General features: G+C 42.4%; 1 protein-coding gene across 1 annotated transcript in view; it reads left to right on the top strand.

Annotated features, from left to right (window-relative positions):
• The first annotated feature begins 1022 nt into the window (after positions 1-1022).
• Positions 1023-12900, top strand: part of PTPRZ1 (protein tyrosine phosphatase receptor type Z1) — a 197500-nt gene continuing 185622 nt past the window's right edge. The window contains 1 exon segment of the mRNA XM_054726188.1: positions 1023-1173. Within this exon segment, the coding sequence (XP_054582163.1) occupies positions 1116-1173 (58 nt within the window). The 5' untranslated portion in view covers positions 1023-1115.

The following is a 12900-nucleotide window of genomic DNA, read 5'->3' as shown; positions in this document are numbered from 1 at the left end:
CTTCCAGCTCCGAGGCAGCAGAAGGCGTGCAATATATCTCTTTTGTTTATCTTTCAATCAGCCAATTAAAAACCGTTTCCCTGCGACCCATTGCACTTGCAAGTTCCTCCAGGCCGCTGTGCGCAGCAGGACAATTTGATCGCACTTTGGGAAAGGGGCGTGGACTGACTGGTCACACAGTCTGGGCCGGACGGAGATTATTTGCCGGTCAACTGCCCAGAAGTAACAGGGTCTGGAACGCCTTCGGTGATGTGGAAATGGAAACGGAGAGGGGCACCCAGTTTGCTCAGGCTTCCCCACCACTGCCTGATCGGAGCCACTTAGCATCTGCAGGGAGGGCAGCCATGAATTGAAAAACATCCAGGAGTGAACCCCAAAGGTCAATCTCTGGCTGTGCGGGACTGTGGGGGTCTGGCCTCCTCTCTTCCAAAGGGACGGAGGAGTCCTCAGGAGAGGATCTTCACTCCGCGAAGATTCTAAACCCCAAGCGGGTTCCACCAACTTCAGCACAGGGCAGCTACTGCCGGGGGCGGGGGGCGGTGTCGCCGTGTGACTCGTTTATTGGGACCCGGACCCTGAGCGGCAGCCGCGCCCCTCCGCCCGCTATCACGCGGAACCCCGGCCGCGGCCAGTTCCCAGCCGCGAGGCAAGGCGGTGCGCCCCCGCCTCCGCCCCCGCCCCAGCCTCCGCGCCCGCCCCCGCCCCCGCCCCCGCCCCCTCCCCGGTGCGCGGCGGCGCGCACAGCCCGGCCCGGCGCGCCCCCGCCACCCGGCGCCGCTGCGCTCCGAGCGCTCAGATCGCGGTCGCCGCAGCCGGAGAAGGAGACCGACGCCCGCCCGCCCGCCCGCCCGCTCGCTGGCCGACATGCGCCTCGGCTAGTGGCTCCTGTTCCCACGAACACCACCGCGCGTCCCTGCGCGCGCTCTCTCTCTCTCTCTCTCTCTCTCTCTCTCTCTCTCTCTCTCTCTCTCTCTCTCTCCCACACACACACTCACAATCTCACATCAATCTATACATCTATATGCTGGAGGAGAAAACATTTCCTGCACGTTCCCTCCCTCTGCACCCCGAGAAGCTGAGCAGCCGCGTGGCGGGGGCCTCCGGAGCGTCTGGAAATGCTCATCCTAACGCGCTTCCTCGCCTTCATTCAGCTCCTGTGTGTTTGCCGCCTGGGTGAGTGATGAGACCTCGGGGGGTTTCCTTTCGGGGATCCTTTGGGACACAGGTGGGGGGCATTTCAGAGCGTTAGGTACTCGCTCTCTCGCCGCCATGCAGCAAGGAGGAAAAGGGGCCGGTGGACCGGGGTCCCGCAGGGTGTCAGCAGCGTGGGAGAACCGCCCCGCCCCACCTCGCACCTCCGCCACCTTCCGTCCGTCCGCCCGCGGGGACTCCTGCTCCCGCCCGCGCGGCAGAGACTTGGGCGATCACTGCCCCTGTCCTCACGGCTTCTCTCGCTCTTATTTTGCAAAGTGTAGAAAGAGCCTGTTCCTTCGGCACCCAGAGAAGATAAAAACAGCCATAAATATGACGGTGGTGCGGGGCTGCATACTACATCACGTTTTTGCTGTTACGTTCAGGCTACGGATATTATGGGCTTGAATGAAAAATACACGCGCCTGAATGAAAAATACACGCGCATTACACACACACACACACACACACACACACACACACACACACACACACCACTCTCCCCCCTCCCCCGCCACGACTCACACCACACCTGAACGGTAGTAACAGGAACAAGCACCAACCTGACTTTTCAGTGTTTTTTCATTCTTTTAATTTAGTCACATTCAAGTCTGGGCAGTTACTTTAAAGAAAGTTTCAGTCAACCTTTCTGTCAACCTCCCGCCACTGGTGCCGAAGCCAGAGAGCTGTAGGTTGATCTGTTTATCCATGGATTCATCTTTCACCCACCACCCTTTTAGGTTACACATTAAATACTGGAGCTACACTCAGAAGTAGCCATTGTCCTGAAGAATTGTAAGATTGGATTTTTTGCATTTTTATTAAAGAAATGTCTTCCCCCCCCCCCCCCCCTTTAGAAAGATTTGCTATTATAATGGACTGTAATAGGTCTGGAGGCATGCACTTGAAAGTTGGAAAGCATACCTCCATTTATGGGTGCATGTACTCTTTTTAGTTAGAGGATAACACTTTTTTTTAAATGTTTGGATTGTTCATCTTCAAGTAGATATTAGCCTACATTTTCGTCCAATAGAGGGTGCTGTTCTTGGCACAGTCACATGTACAAGAAAAAATAATTTCATATTCTAACTAGTTAGAATTGTATTGCAAACATGGTGATAACTGCCACCACCCCAACCCCCCAGATACATGGTCATAACATAAATCCCAGAAGCTTTGCGGAAGTACTCAGGGGTGATGTGATGCACACGGTGACACTTAAGACTTACAGGGGATTCTGGTCCTGGTTCTCTCTAGCATCATACAGTTGACTCTGGAGAGGGGGAAGACATTTTTCGTTAGTGTTGTGGTCATCAGATACACACCTGTGGAATTTACATTTCCTCTGTAGATCTGTTTTAACAACAAAGCCAGATCCCCTTGGTACTTAGACGATTATTTAAAATACACCTCACTGCAGTATAGAAATAAATTATAGAATCCTGGTTTGTATGCCTTCCAAACGGCTTCCCCTGAGTATACCATGAATTCTTTTTAATTGAGGTATCATTCACATGGCGTGCAATTCATCTTTTAAAGTGCACAATTCAGTAGTTTTGGGTGTTTTCACAAAGTTGTGCAACCATCACTGGTATCTAATTATAACATTTTCATCACCCATCACATAAACTCCATTAATAGGCATTCCTCATTCTCTTGACCCCAGCCCTGGGAACTTCTAATCTACTTTTTCTTCTATAGATTTGCCTCTATGAGTATTTCATATCAATGGAGTCATATAATATGTGGTCTTTGGTGGCTGGCTTCATTCACTTAGCATCGTGTTTGCAAGATTCTTCCTCTAGTCGGTATCAGTACTTCATTTCTTTTTGTGCCTGAATGATATCCCATTCCAATAGGCCACATTTTGCAAATTCTTAATAAAGCATAATTTGTAGCTTGTTGCTTTTGCTTATTTAGATTTTAGTTTATTGGATATTTTCTTTAATGCTTTGATGATGTTAGATTGTAAAGGATTAAATTAATTGTTTAAGAGTATCACAAGTGTATGTGATTATATAGAATATAAGCCTGTTTTAGGATTCAAATTGGATTTTTTTTTTTTTTGAGACGGCAGTTGACTCCTTTATTATCCTTTCTCCATTTTGACAAAGTTGGCCTTTTACAGTGTTGACTACAGGCTTAGGGTAGCACATTTTGAAAAAAGCAGAGGCACATTATCTACAAATCAAAAATTCGGCCTCCGCTTCAATTATCTTTCCCTCAGCATCTACTCTGGTATCTGTGGATGTGTTTGTTCCTCATCTTCAGTGCCCCTGAAGCCAAGAGACCTCGCACAGGTAATAGGTGCTCATGAGAGGTCTGCCTGCTGAGGCCAGCAGTGCCAGGTGACAGCTCTGAGAAAATTTGAATGTTGGGCTGCCCTTCTGACCATTATTTGTAACAATTTGTAGAACTCACTAATGCTTTCATTATTAGCAATTAAGACTATCTTAATGACCTTGTCACTTTTTGTCCAAAATATTCTGGTGTTTTGAATGAACATATAGACCAATCGCATCCCTCAAAGAACTTCAGAACATAGACAAAGTATCATTAAACTATTTAGACTGAAACAAAACTTTTTTCCAAGTTACTAAAGAGAAACATTAGGGGTTTTCTTTTTAGTTGGGGGAGAGGGATTGTGAACTATGTTGTGAGTTCATCTTACTTGGACTATTCTGTCAAGATTGGCCTGTGGCCTGAACTGTTTTTGCCAACTAGCTAGATTACAATCCTCAAACTTTAGTGTGCATCAGAATCACCAGAAAAAACTTAAAACACAGATTTCAGGGCCCACCCTGAAGAGTTTCTGATTCGGTAGGTATGGGGTGGGGCTTGAGAATCCACATCTAACAGATTCCCAGGATATGCTGATGCTAGGTCCAGGTCCGCACTTGGACAACTTCTGAGCTAGTTTGACATGTAAATATTAGCCTAGTATCCAGATTATTAACAAGTTTTTACTGTGGATTTGATTTCTGATACCTGACTTAATATTATTTTTTATAAAAACCACATGAGTAACACATTTAATGCTAGAGATTCTTAATAAGAGAGGCGGAACTTAAAGATGACTCTAAGATAATCCCCTAAGTGAATCTGGACCTTCTCTAAAATAATTGAGAGGTGTGCTACTAGGTGGAGAACTAATGTGATGATTATGTGACTCTAATTATTATTTAATCTTGACCCACTGAACAGGTAATGGGAAAAGCTGCGGTGGCTTTCCTGTAAGGAAGCTTAACTGTGAGTCATAGAGGAGAGGTAACTGTTTTAAGGGCTTTTAAGGAATAGTTACTTTGAACTAATGAGCATTCTGGATCTTTGAATTGAGTTATAGCCCTGCAAGGTATGCAAAATGTAAATGTTTAAATATTATTGTTAAAGAAGGTGGGGGCTACATGGTAGAGCTTTAATAGTGAAGACAGTTCAGTAGCCACTCTGTGGCCTGTATAGACTGGTGTTAAAGGGGAGAGATTAGCTCTTAGCTCAGAAGTGAGTGCTCTGTTCCCACAGCACATCATCCGTGATGGGTTTTAGCATTCACCTTATCATTTTCTAGTGTATCTCTCTATCTCCTCCTCTAGCTCCTTGAGGGCAAAGACAGTATTTCATTCACGCTTGGACTTAGGATTCTTGGACTTAGAACCTATAGTAGGTACTTGGTAAATATTTAATGTATAGGTCATAGAGTAAAAGAACTGTGAAGGTTCTTAGACAGCAGTAGCTTTTTGCTGTTGAGATGGGTCCATTTCATCTGACATTTCCTTCTTTTGATTCTGACCCCAATCCTAGAGTTAGGTCACTATTCACTTTGAGCCACCCATCTTTAATGCCACTTCTGGCACCTAATCTTCACATTCTTTTATTCTCCCAGAAGGGCCCATAAGCATCACCTAGATCCAGACACTACTTGTGCCTTAAAAATGGAGCTCCTGTGATGGATACTGTAAGTGTGGTCACAGCAGCAATTTTGAGTGAAGGTTAAATTCTAGATGAGTTGGCACTAATGATGCTTGGATATGATCCAGGGAGCAGGGCATCAAGTCATTGTATGTGCCTGTGCGGGTGTGTGCATGTGATTGTGTATATACTCATGTTTACCTGTTAGGGAGGAGTGGGCAGTCGGGGTGAGGGGTGGTCAGTAATGAAAAATGAAGTGCCTTGAGCCCATGAAGACTGTGTTTTTAGTCAGTCAAAACAAACAAACAAGAGAAAGAAAGGAAGGGGAGTAAGGAGAAAATACAGCAAAGATCCTAAAAGAAGAACAAGTCTTTTTTTCTGTTTTTAACTCCTCTGAGGATTTCTAACTCATCCCACACCCAGTTCCATTTGAATTCAACTCAAGAAAAAAAGACTTGGTCCTCTTTTAGGATCTTTGCTGTATTTTCTCCTTACTCCCCTTCCTTTCTTTCTCTTGTTTGTTTGTTTTTTGGTGGCCATTGATATTCATCTTCACTTCCTTTAAGCACGAATTTAAGATTTAAAAAACCCTCAGCATTGCCCAGCATCTTGATGAAGAATTTGATAGGGAGGATATTGATTCTATTTGATACCATTATTTAAAAATATCTTACTGTGATATAATTTGGGGAGCTTTGTGGTTAACATAATTTTTAAAAGATGTGTTAACATTTCTTTTTGCCTAAAAATTCTAGTGCCCTAAAATGGGCAGGTTGTCTTTATTTTTTCTTTTCATATTTGCACACATATATGAAAGTATTTAAAGTCCTGGTTAATGTAAACTTTTTGATCTCTTTCAATAAACATGAATCAATTTATGTACACATTATACACATTGGCAGGAGATAAGTTTTTTACAAGTTTACTTAGAAATTTAGTCTTTATATATTTGGAAAGAATAATGCATTAATTGGTAGGAAAGAAGGACTTTCTGTTAAAATATTCATAACAACGAGTAAAATTACTTTCCCACACTTGTAGAATAGTCTATCTTTCTTTCTCTGATTTCCCCAAGAGCATTGACTCCATACTTTTTCTGTTCTTTCACTGTCACTGACTGGACTGCTTATTTCTTGAATCCTAAAGCTCTGATATATTTACTGAAAGATGGAGATTGTTACTAGACGTTTTCTCTGAACTTATTAATCCAGAACTTTGAATAGGAAAAAAAAAAAAACTGTTGTTGTTTACAAAGACCTCTTTTGGCCGAGATCATGGTCACCACCAGAGTCCTGATTGTGTGCTCATAATAATAAAATGCTGGCCAGACATAAGGAACTTTCTAGATTTTCACAATGATTTTAAGTTACGTTGTCATTAGAGTACAAATTATTTCTGTAATTAACGCTTTTACCCTTTTGCATTCTTACACATTTTCTTGAATGGGATACAGAATTGTGCAGAATCTTGGTCTGCCCACAGGAGTGCATTACACATGCAATATCATTGTCATGTTTGTTTCAGTGCAAATAAAGATTGACAACCATTTATCTAGGTCAATGGTTCTCAGTCCTCCATGCACTTTGTAATTGGTTGGTGTTACGTCTCCTCCCAACATTCCTATGTTGAAATCCTATTCCCCACTGTGATGGGATTTGGAGGTAGGGCCTTTGGGCGGTAATTTGTTCTAGAGGAGGTCATAAGAGTGGAACCCCCCTGATGGGATCAGTGTCCTTATAAGAAGAGAGAGAGAGACCAGAGCTTTCTGTCTCTCTACCCTGTGAGGATACAGTGAGACAGCAGCTGTCTCTAAGCCAGGGAGAGAGACCTCTCCAGCCCTATCCAGAACCAAATATGCTGGCTCCTTGATCCTGGACTTCCCATTATCCAGAATGATCCTATATAATAAAAGGCTTTTATGCAAATTGTCCCCTCGACTGGGAGTTCGACTGGGAGCTTGACCAGGGGGTTGGACCAGCCAGCCAACCTCCCTTCTCCCCTCCCCTGGCTGGCCCAAATGGATCTGCCCAGATTGGGATGGACTGGCTGGATCCCACCCATGCACGAATTCGTGCACCGGGCCTCTAGTGAGAAATAAATGTCTGTCATTTAAGCCACCCAGTTTATGGTATTTTATTATAGCAGCCTGAGCTGACTGAGACACCTGTGGAACTTTTAAAACATACTGATGTCTGGGCCCCACCCTGGATCCAATACATGTGTGGGTACAGGGCCCAGACAGAGATGTTTTCTTAAAATTCCTCAGGTGATTACAGAATACAGCCAGGGTTTAAAAAACACAAATCTACGTTAACCTTGTGATACTACTAATCTTAGTTCATTTTTCTTAAGTAGAGAAATTTGCAAGTTTCATGCTATCCTAAAACACAGCTAGTGCCACAGAACAAAGGTTCTGGAAAACTTCCCATCACTTTCTGCTCTTCTTCTTCTTCTCCTTTCTTCTTTCTTCTTTTTCTTCCTCCTCACCTGAGAATATTTTTCCATTGATCTTGTAGAGAGAGTGGAAAAGAGAGGGAAAGACAGAGAAACATCGATGTGAGAGAAACACATCAATTCGGTTGCCTTCAGGGCTGAGCTGGGGAGGAGCTCGCAACCAAGGTACATGTCCGTTACTGGAATCAAACCCAGGACCCTTTGGTCTGCAGGCTGGCCCTCTATCCACTGAGCCAAACAGGCCACGGTGCTTTCTCCTCTTCTGAAGGCAGTTTCAGTGCCAGAGTAACCCCAGAAGGAGGAGTGTGGACTACAGTGGCTGACCTCAGAGTCTTTGCAAGCCAGAGGAACCTCAGCCAGACAGTCTTGGAGTTGGTACAGAGATTTAAGTCTGTCGGCAGGTGGATGGATACCTGAACCAGCCTCTGAGATGGGAGTCCCAGGTGCAATATAGGCACATAATATACTTAGTTTTGTCAATGACACGTATTCTTGCTCTCCGTTTGTCTTGTTCATTTTCCTTCTCCATGCATAAGTTGCTAGAATCAGACTTACTGTTTTGTTATGTAATAGGTATAAAATATAGCCATATTTTTTATTTCAGCAATTGATTTGTGTGTATTTCTTAAAATAACATTTTCATGTTCATCAGGTATAGGCTATTTGTTTTTTATTATATTTGAAAATTACTAATAGCTCCATTTAAAAGTTAATGTAGAACTGTTTCAGATGGCCCAAATAACTATTTTGATATTCCTTAATCATTAACAGTGAGGACACAAGCACAAATCAATTCAGTGAGTCTTTGCTGAGCACCTCCCTTATGATAAATATTTCCTTAGAGAGAATATTCCTCTAGTGGTTTGCTAAGCCTTTGCCTGAGAGAGATCCATCCATAAAGGTCTCTCATACATAGCAGAGTTTGCAGAATAAGAAGGTGCAAGTTGTATGGGAGTGTAAACTGGATTCACCTTTGGGAAGGTTTCCAGGAGACAGGGTTGGGTGTAGACCCTGCAGTGTGGGTAGGTAGGGCTTCAAGGGTCACTGTTGGAGGAAAGGGCATTAGTTTCAATATACATATGTATGTCACAATATACATTAAGGATGTATGATGTGGTAAATTAATAAATAAATTAAGTTTAAGAAAGATAATGCAAGCATAGTTTTTCTTGTGTAATGAAGAAATGTAACTATATTGTGCTATTAAGAGCTGTATGCAAGAATTTGATATTTAAGAAGTATGGCTGAATGGATTCTTCAAGAGTAATATTTGATTATGATAAATTTGCCCTTGATGGCTTACAAAGTGGGGAAATGACATGTAATATGCATTATAATATACTAGAGGCCCTATGCACGAAAATTCGTGCACTCGAGGGTGGGGGAGCATCCCTCAGCCCAGCCTGCACCTTCTCCCAGTCTGGGACCCTTTGGGGGATGTCCACCTGCCGGCTTAGTCTCACTCCCTGGGGGATTGGGCCTAAGCTGGCAATCAGACATCCCTCTGGCATCCCGGGAGCCCTCAGGGGATGTCCGACTAACGGCTTAGGCCCACTCCTAAGCCATTAGTCGGATGGGACATCCTTAGCACTGCCGAGGTGGCGGGAGAGGCTCTGGCTGAGCGGCACTCCCCCTGTGGAAGCACATTGACAACCAGGGGGCAGCTCCTGCATTGAGCGTCTGCCCCCTGGTGGTCAGTGCGCATCATAGCAACTGCTCATTCCACGGTTAGGGTCAATTTGCATATTACCCTTTTATTATATAGGATATTTATATAAGTATTTTATATGTAACTATATATGTATATTGTACATATATGCATATATACACACAATAAATATATAAGAATATATGTTTTCTACTTCTCAAAATTGATAGTGCCTTATTTCGAGCATTCTAATTATAAGATTATATCCTTTAGAAAAATTAAGCTTCATGGTAGGACTTATCCTGGATATTTTGAGCCTGCCTTTTTCCTGCCTCCCACAGAAAGAAAGGAGAGGCAGAAGGTCTGCTTCTTCCTGTGACCTGAATACAGTTCTGTGCCTCTCAGAGGGCTGAGTCCAGTTGAGATCAATAGAACTCATTTCACCAGATCCTCATTGAACTGCTACTGTTTGCTTAGCACTGTGCTGGACTTCCATAGTTTTTTCTCTTTCAGGAGTTAATTTTGCTACAGATATAAAATGAACCCTGGTGGGAGTATACCAGAATAGAGAAGAATGAAATAAATGTTAGAGTATATGTATCAGATTTTAAGTCTGTAGAAAGTCATAAAAAGAGCAGACAAAATAAAGATGTTGAATTCATTTAAAAATATCTCTGTGAGCATCTGAGCAGCACTTTCTCCTTTTGAGACATTTACTGTTTCATTTCATCATTGAAACCCCTTTTGTACCTTCTCCCTTATTTTTGCTAGATACAGAAACAAAAAGATAAGCTTATATTTATTACTCATTTCAGATTACTCACCCAAAGAGAAGCTTCAATACAGAAGTTGGTTGGGTTTTGCATCTCTAGTCTGAAATGCATTTACTTCACCTACATACCCTATCACATTGAAAATAGTAGTGTAAATAGCAAGATAAAGAAGCAATATATTTGTTAAAACACTCATCCTGTATGTTCTGTTCAACACTTACTGCTAAGAAAATGTCACAGAATTTCCATAGTTATGTCTGTTCCAATGCAAAGTTTAATTTTTGGTAGTGGCAACTGCTGTTTTATTTCAAAGATAAACTCTTGGTGCTAAGATTTCAAAGACTGGGTGGATATGCCTATGATTCTTAGGTAAGAGTTTATCAAAATGGGGCAAGAATTTTAGACAAAGAAGCGCAGAGAATGAAATAAATTTTAATTAGTCAAGAATGGCTAGTACATGTTGCCCTTATATCCTTTAAGATGCAGTACAGTCTGGGCATCATCCATCCCACAAGAGAGTATCCCTCTTGCCTGTGATTCCAACTTCTATTCTTCCTTATCTTTCATTACATTTTAGCTATTTAGTATTCTTGGCAGAAGAAATCAAGAAAACACAAGATGCTTCCTTGTTCCTCAGTAATTTATTCAAAATTTTATACTAATCGCTCCATTCCCTGAAATGATAAAATAACCATCATTTTCTTTTAAAGGAAAATATTCCAGTTCCCTGTTTGGTGGGAGCTTTTCAAGATGGCGGCTCTCTCTACTCCTCCTCCACATTTTGGAATTAGAATCCTACAGCATCTGCCATTTAAAAAAAAATAAAGCAACTGGTGCATTTTTACAAACACGCTGAGCTGTGAAGATGCATCAGACTCAATGGCATTCAGGCAAATGAAGATGATATTTAGCCAAATAATCACTCTGGTAATGGTTATGGTGCATAAATCCTTTTACCTGAGACGGGCTGGGTCTTCTCTAAATGGTGACAGAAGGTTACCTCATGCAGTGAGTTTTCTATTATGAGCCCATGGGGAGTGCTGGGTTTCTAAATGTGAGGCTTTGAGACTGCAGCACACAGTCTTCTGGAGATTGGTTTGGGTGATTGCGTTATTGGAGGAAATCCTGAAAACAGGTCATCAAGAAAACTTGATACAGATTTTTGTGTGGAAGTGATTGTGCTTGTTTGTTGCCTTCTGCTGTCGCCAATATGCCAGACTATGCAGTTTCAGTGAGAAAATGTGTTCACATTTATCCCAGTTAGGATCTGTAGGCTGGAGTGTGTGTTTCCACTGATTGGACCTCTCAGGACCTTTATGTGAAGAGTTTTTTGCATATTACACATTTATTGCTCAGTCATCTATAAATCCCAAATACACACCTATTTGTTCATCAGAACACAGCTGGAAAGCTCCATTGCACTAAATGTCATTCACATACATACATACACCCACATACCCACACACAGAGCCATGGAAATAGTAACACATCCATTCCCTATTAAGCTGGGAAATCTTATTAACCGAGGAAACCAACCTGTTCGCTTCCCATTAGGCAAAAAGTTCAATAAACATGCTATAGTCATTACTGACTTAACACAAATTATTGTTTGTCTAAGGCAGTGGTCGGCAAACTCATTAGTCAACAGAGCCACAGTTTGCCGACCACTTGTCTAAGGCCAACGTTAAAAAGTTTTATGCAAGTTTGTAGCAACAAATATTGTTGGTATGCTTTTCCCTTTACATAGTGTGTTTCTGTAATTCTCAGAAAGAAATTCATTGAAAACTAGCTTCAATAATGAAACAAAATAGAGCAATAAGATCTATTCCTCTATTGGAAACTAGAAAATATTAGATGGGATTTTGTTTTGCTTCTACTCATTATTGGGAGGGATCCGTAGATTCATATAACTCTTGATATCATGTGATGCTCTTACGAGAGCATTTAAGGTGCTTCAAACCTGAACTCGGGCTACCTGTCCAACTTGACCTGACCCTCCACACCTGTGCCCTTCACTTTGGCTCAAGCTTCTCCTTTTCCTGTGGAGGCTGTGGCCTCTTGCATCCCTAGTTATCTTTTACGTGCACTGTGAAACCTTCTCTAACACATCACGTTTCCCTGCCCCAGAAAGGGAAACATCACTCATGTTGTATCCATAACTCTCTTCCTTGAAAGAGTCTTGTCTCAAGGGATACAACACGCCCTGGTCTGTCAAGACCCCTGACTGATAAAGTAGGGCTCAGTAAGTACTTGTGACATAAATCAAGGGATGAAGTTCCTGCCAAAGCAGTCACTTTAAGAACAGAAAATTCAATAGGATCCATCTAGTCAAATGAGAAATATCGCCCCCACCCCATCTCATTCAGCACACTCTTTAGCAGAGTAAGGAACTTGGGATCACATTTCCAGCATTCAGAATTAGAATTCAGTTCACCCTCTTATTTTAAAAAAGTAAACGAAAAGTAGGTCAATCAAATCACATTCTCATTTTAGCAGACCCAAGAGTCTATATAGATTTTGAACTGAATTGGCATACTCTCATGGACCACTTTCTAAGGGCTTTTCCTCTTGGCATTCAGGCTGTTAAGAAAGAAAATTAAGCGATTGGAATAGAGTACAATAGTGAATGCAGAAGAAGGGAAGAAAGATGACTGTGGCCAGAAACATGAGAGAAAGAGGACTATAAGTTTCTTTATTCTAAGTAGTGGTGGGAGAATCTACTTGTTGGCCTGCACAGCGGATGCGCCATTTCTGTGGCTAAGTTTTCCCTATGTTTCCTGTCAAACCAGGGTTTTAGTGAAACAAAAAGATACCGGATCCTTGTCACTAACACCTCCTCATCCCTCCAGGGCCAGCCAAGAGCATTTCTCTCAGTTCTTTTTATCCTTTTTTTAAACCAAGAACAAGATCTGAGATACGTGAGATCCT

The sequence above is a fragment of the Eptesicus fuscus genome, chromosome 14 (genome assembly GCF_027574615.1).
Source record: "Eptesicus fuscus isolate TK198812 chromosome 14, DD_ASM_mEF_20220401, whole genome shotgun sequence".
NCBI lineage: Eukaryota > Metazoa > Chordata > Mammalia > Chiroptera > Vespertilionidae > Eptesicus > Eptesicus fuscus.
This window is presented reverse-complemented; position numbering and strand designations above follow the sequence as displayed.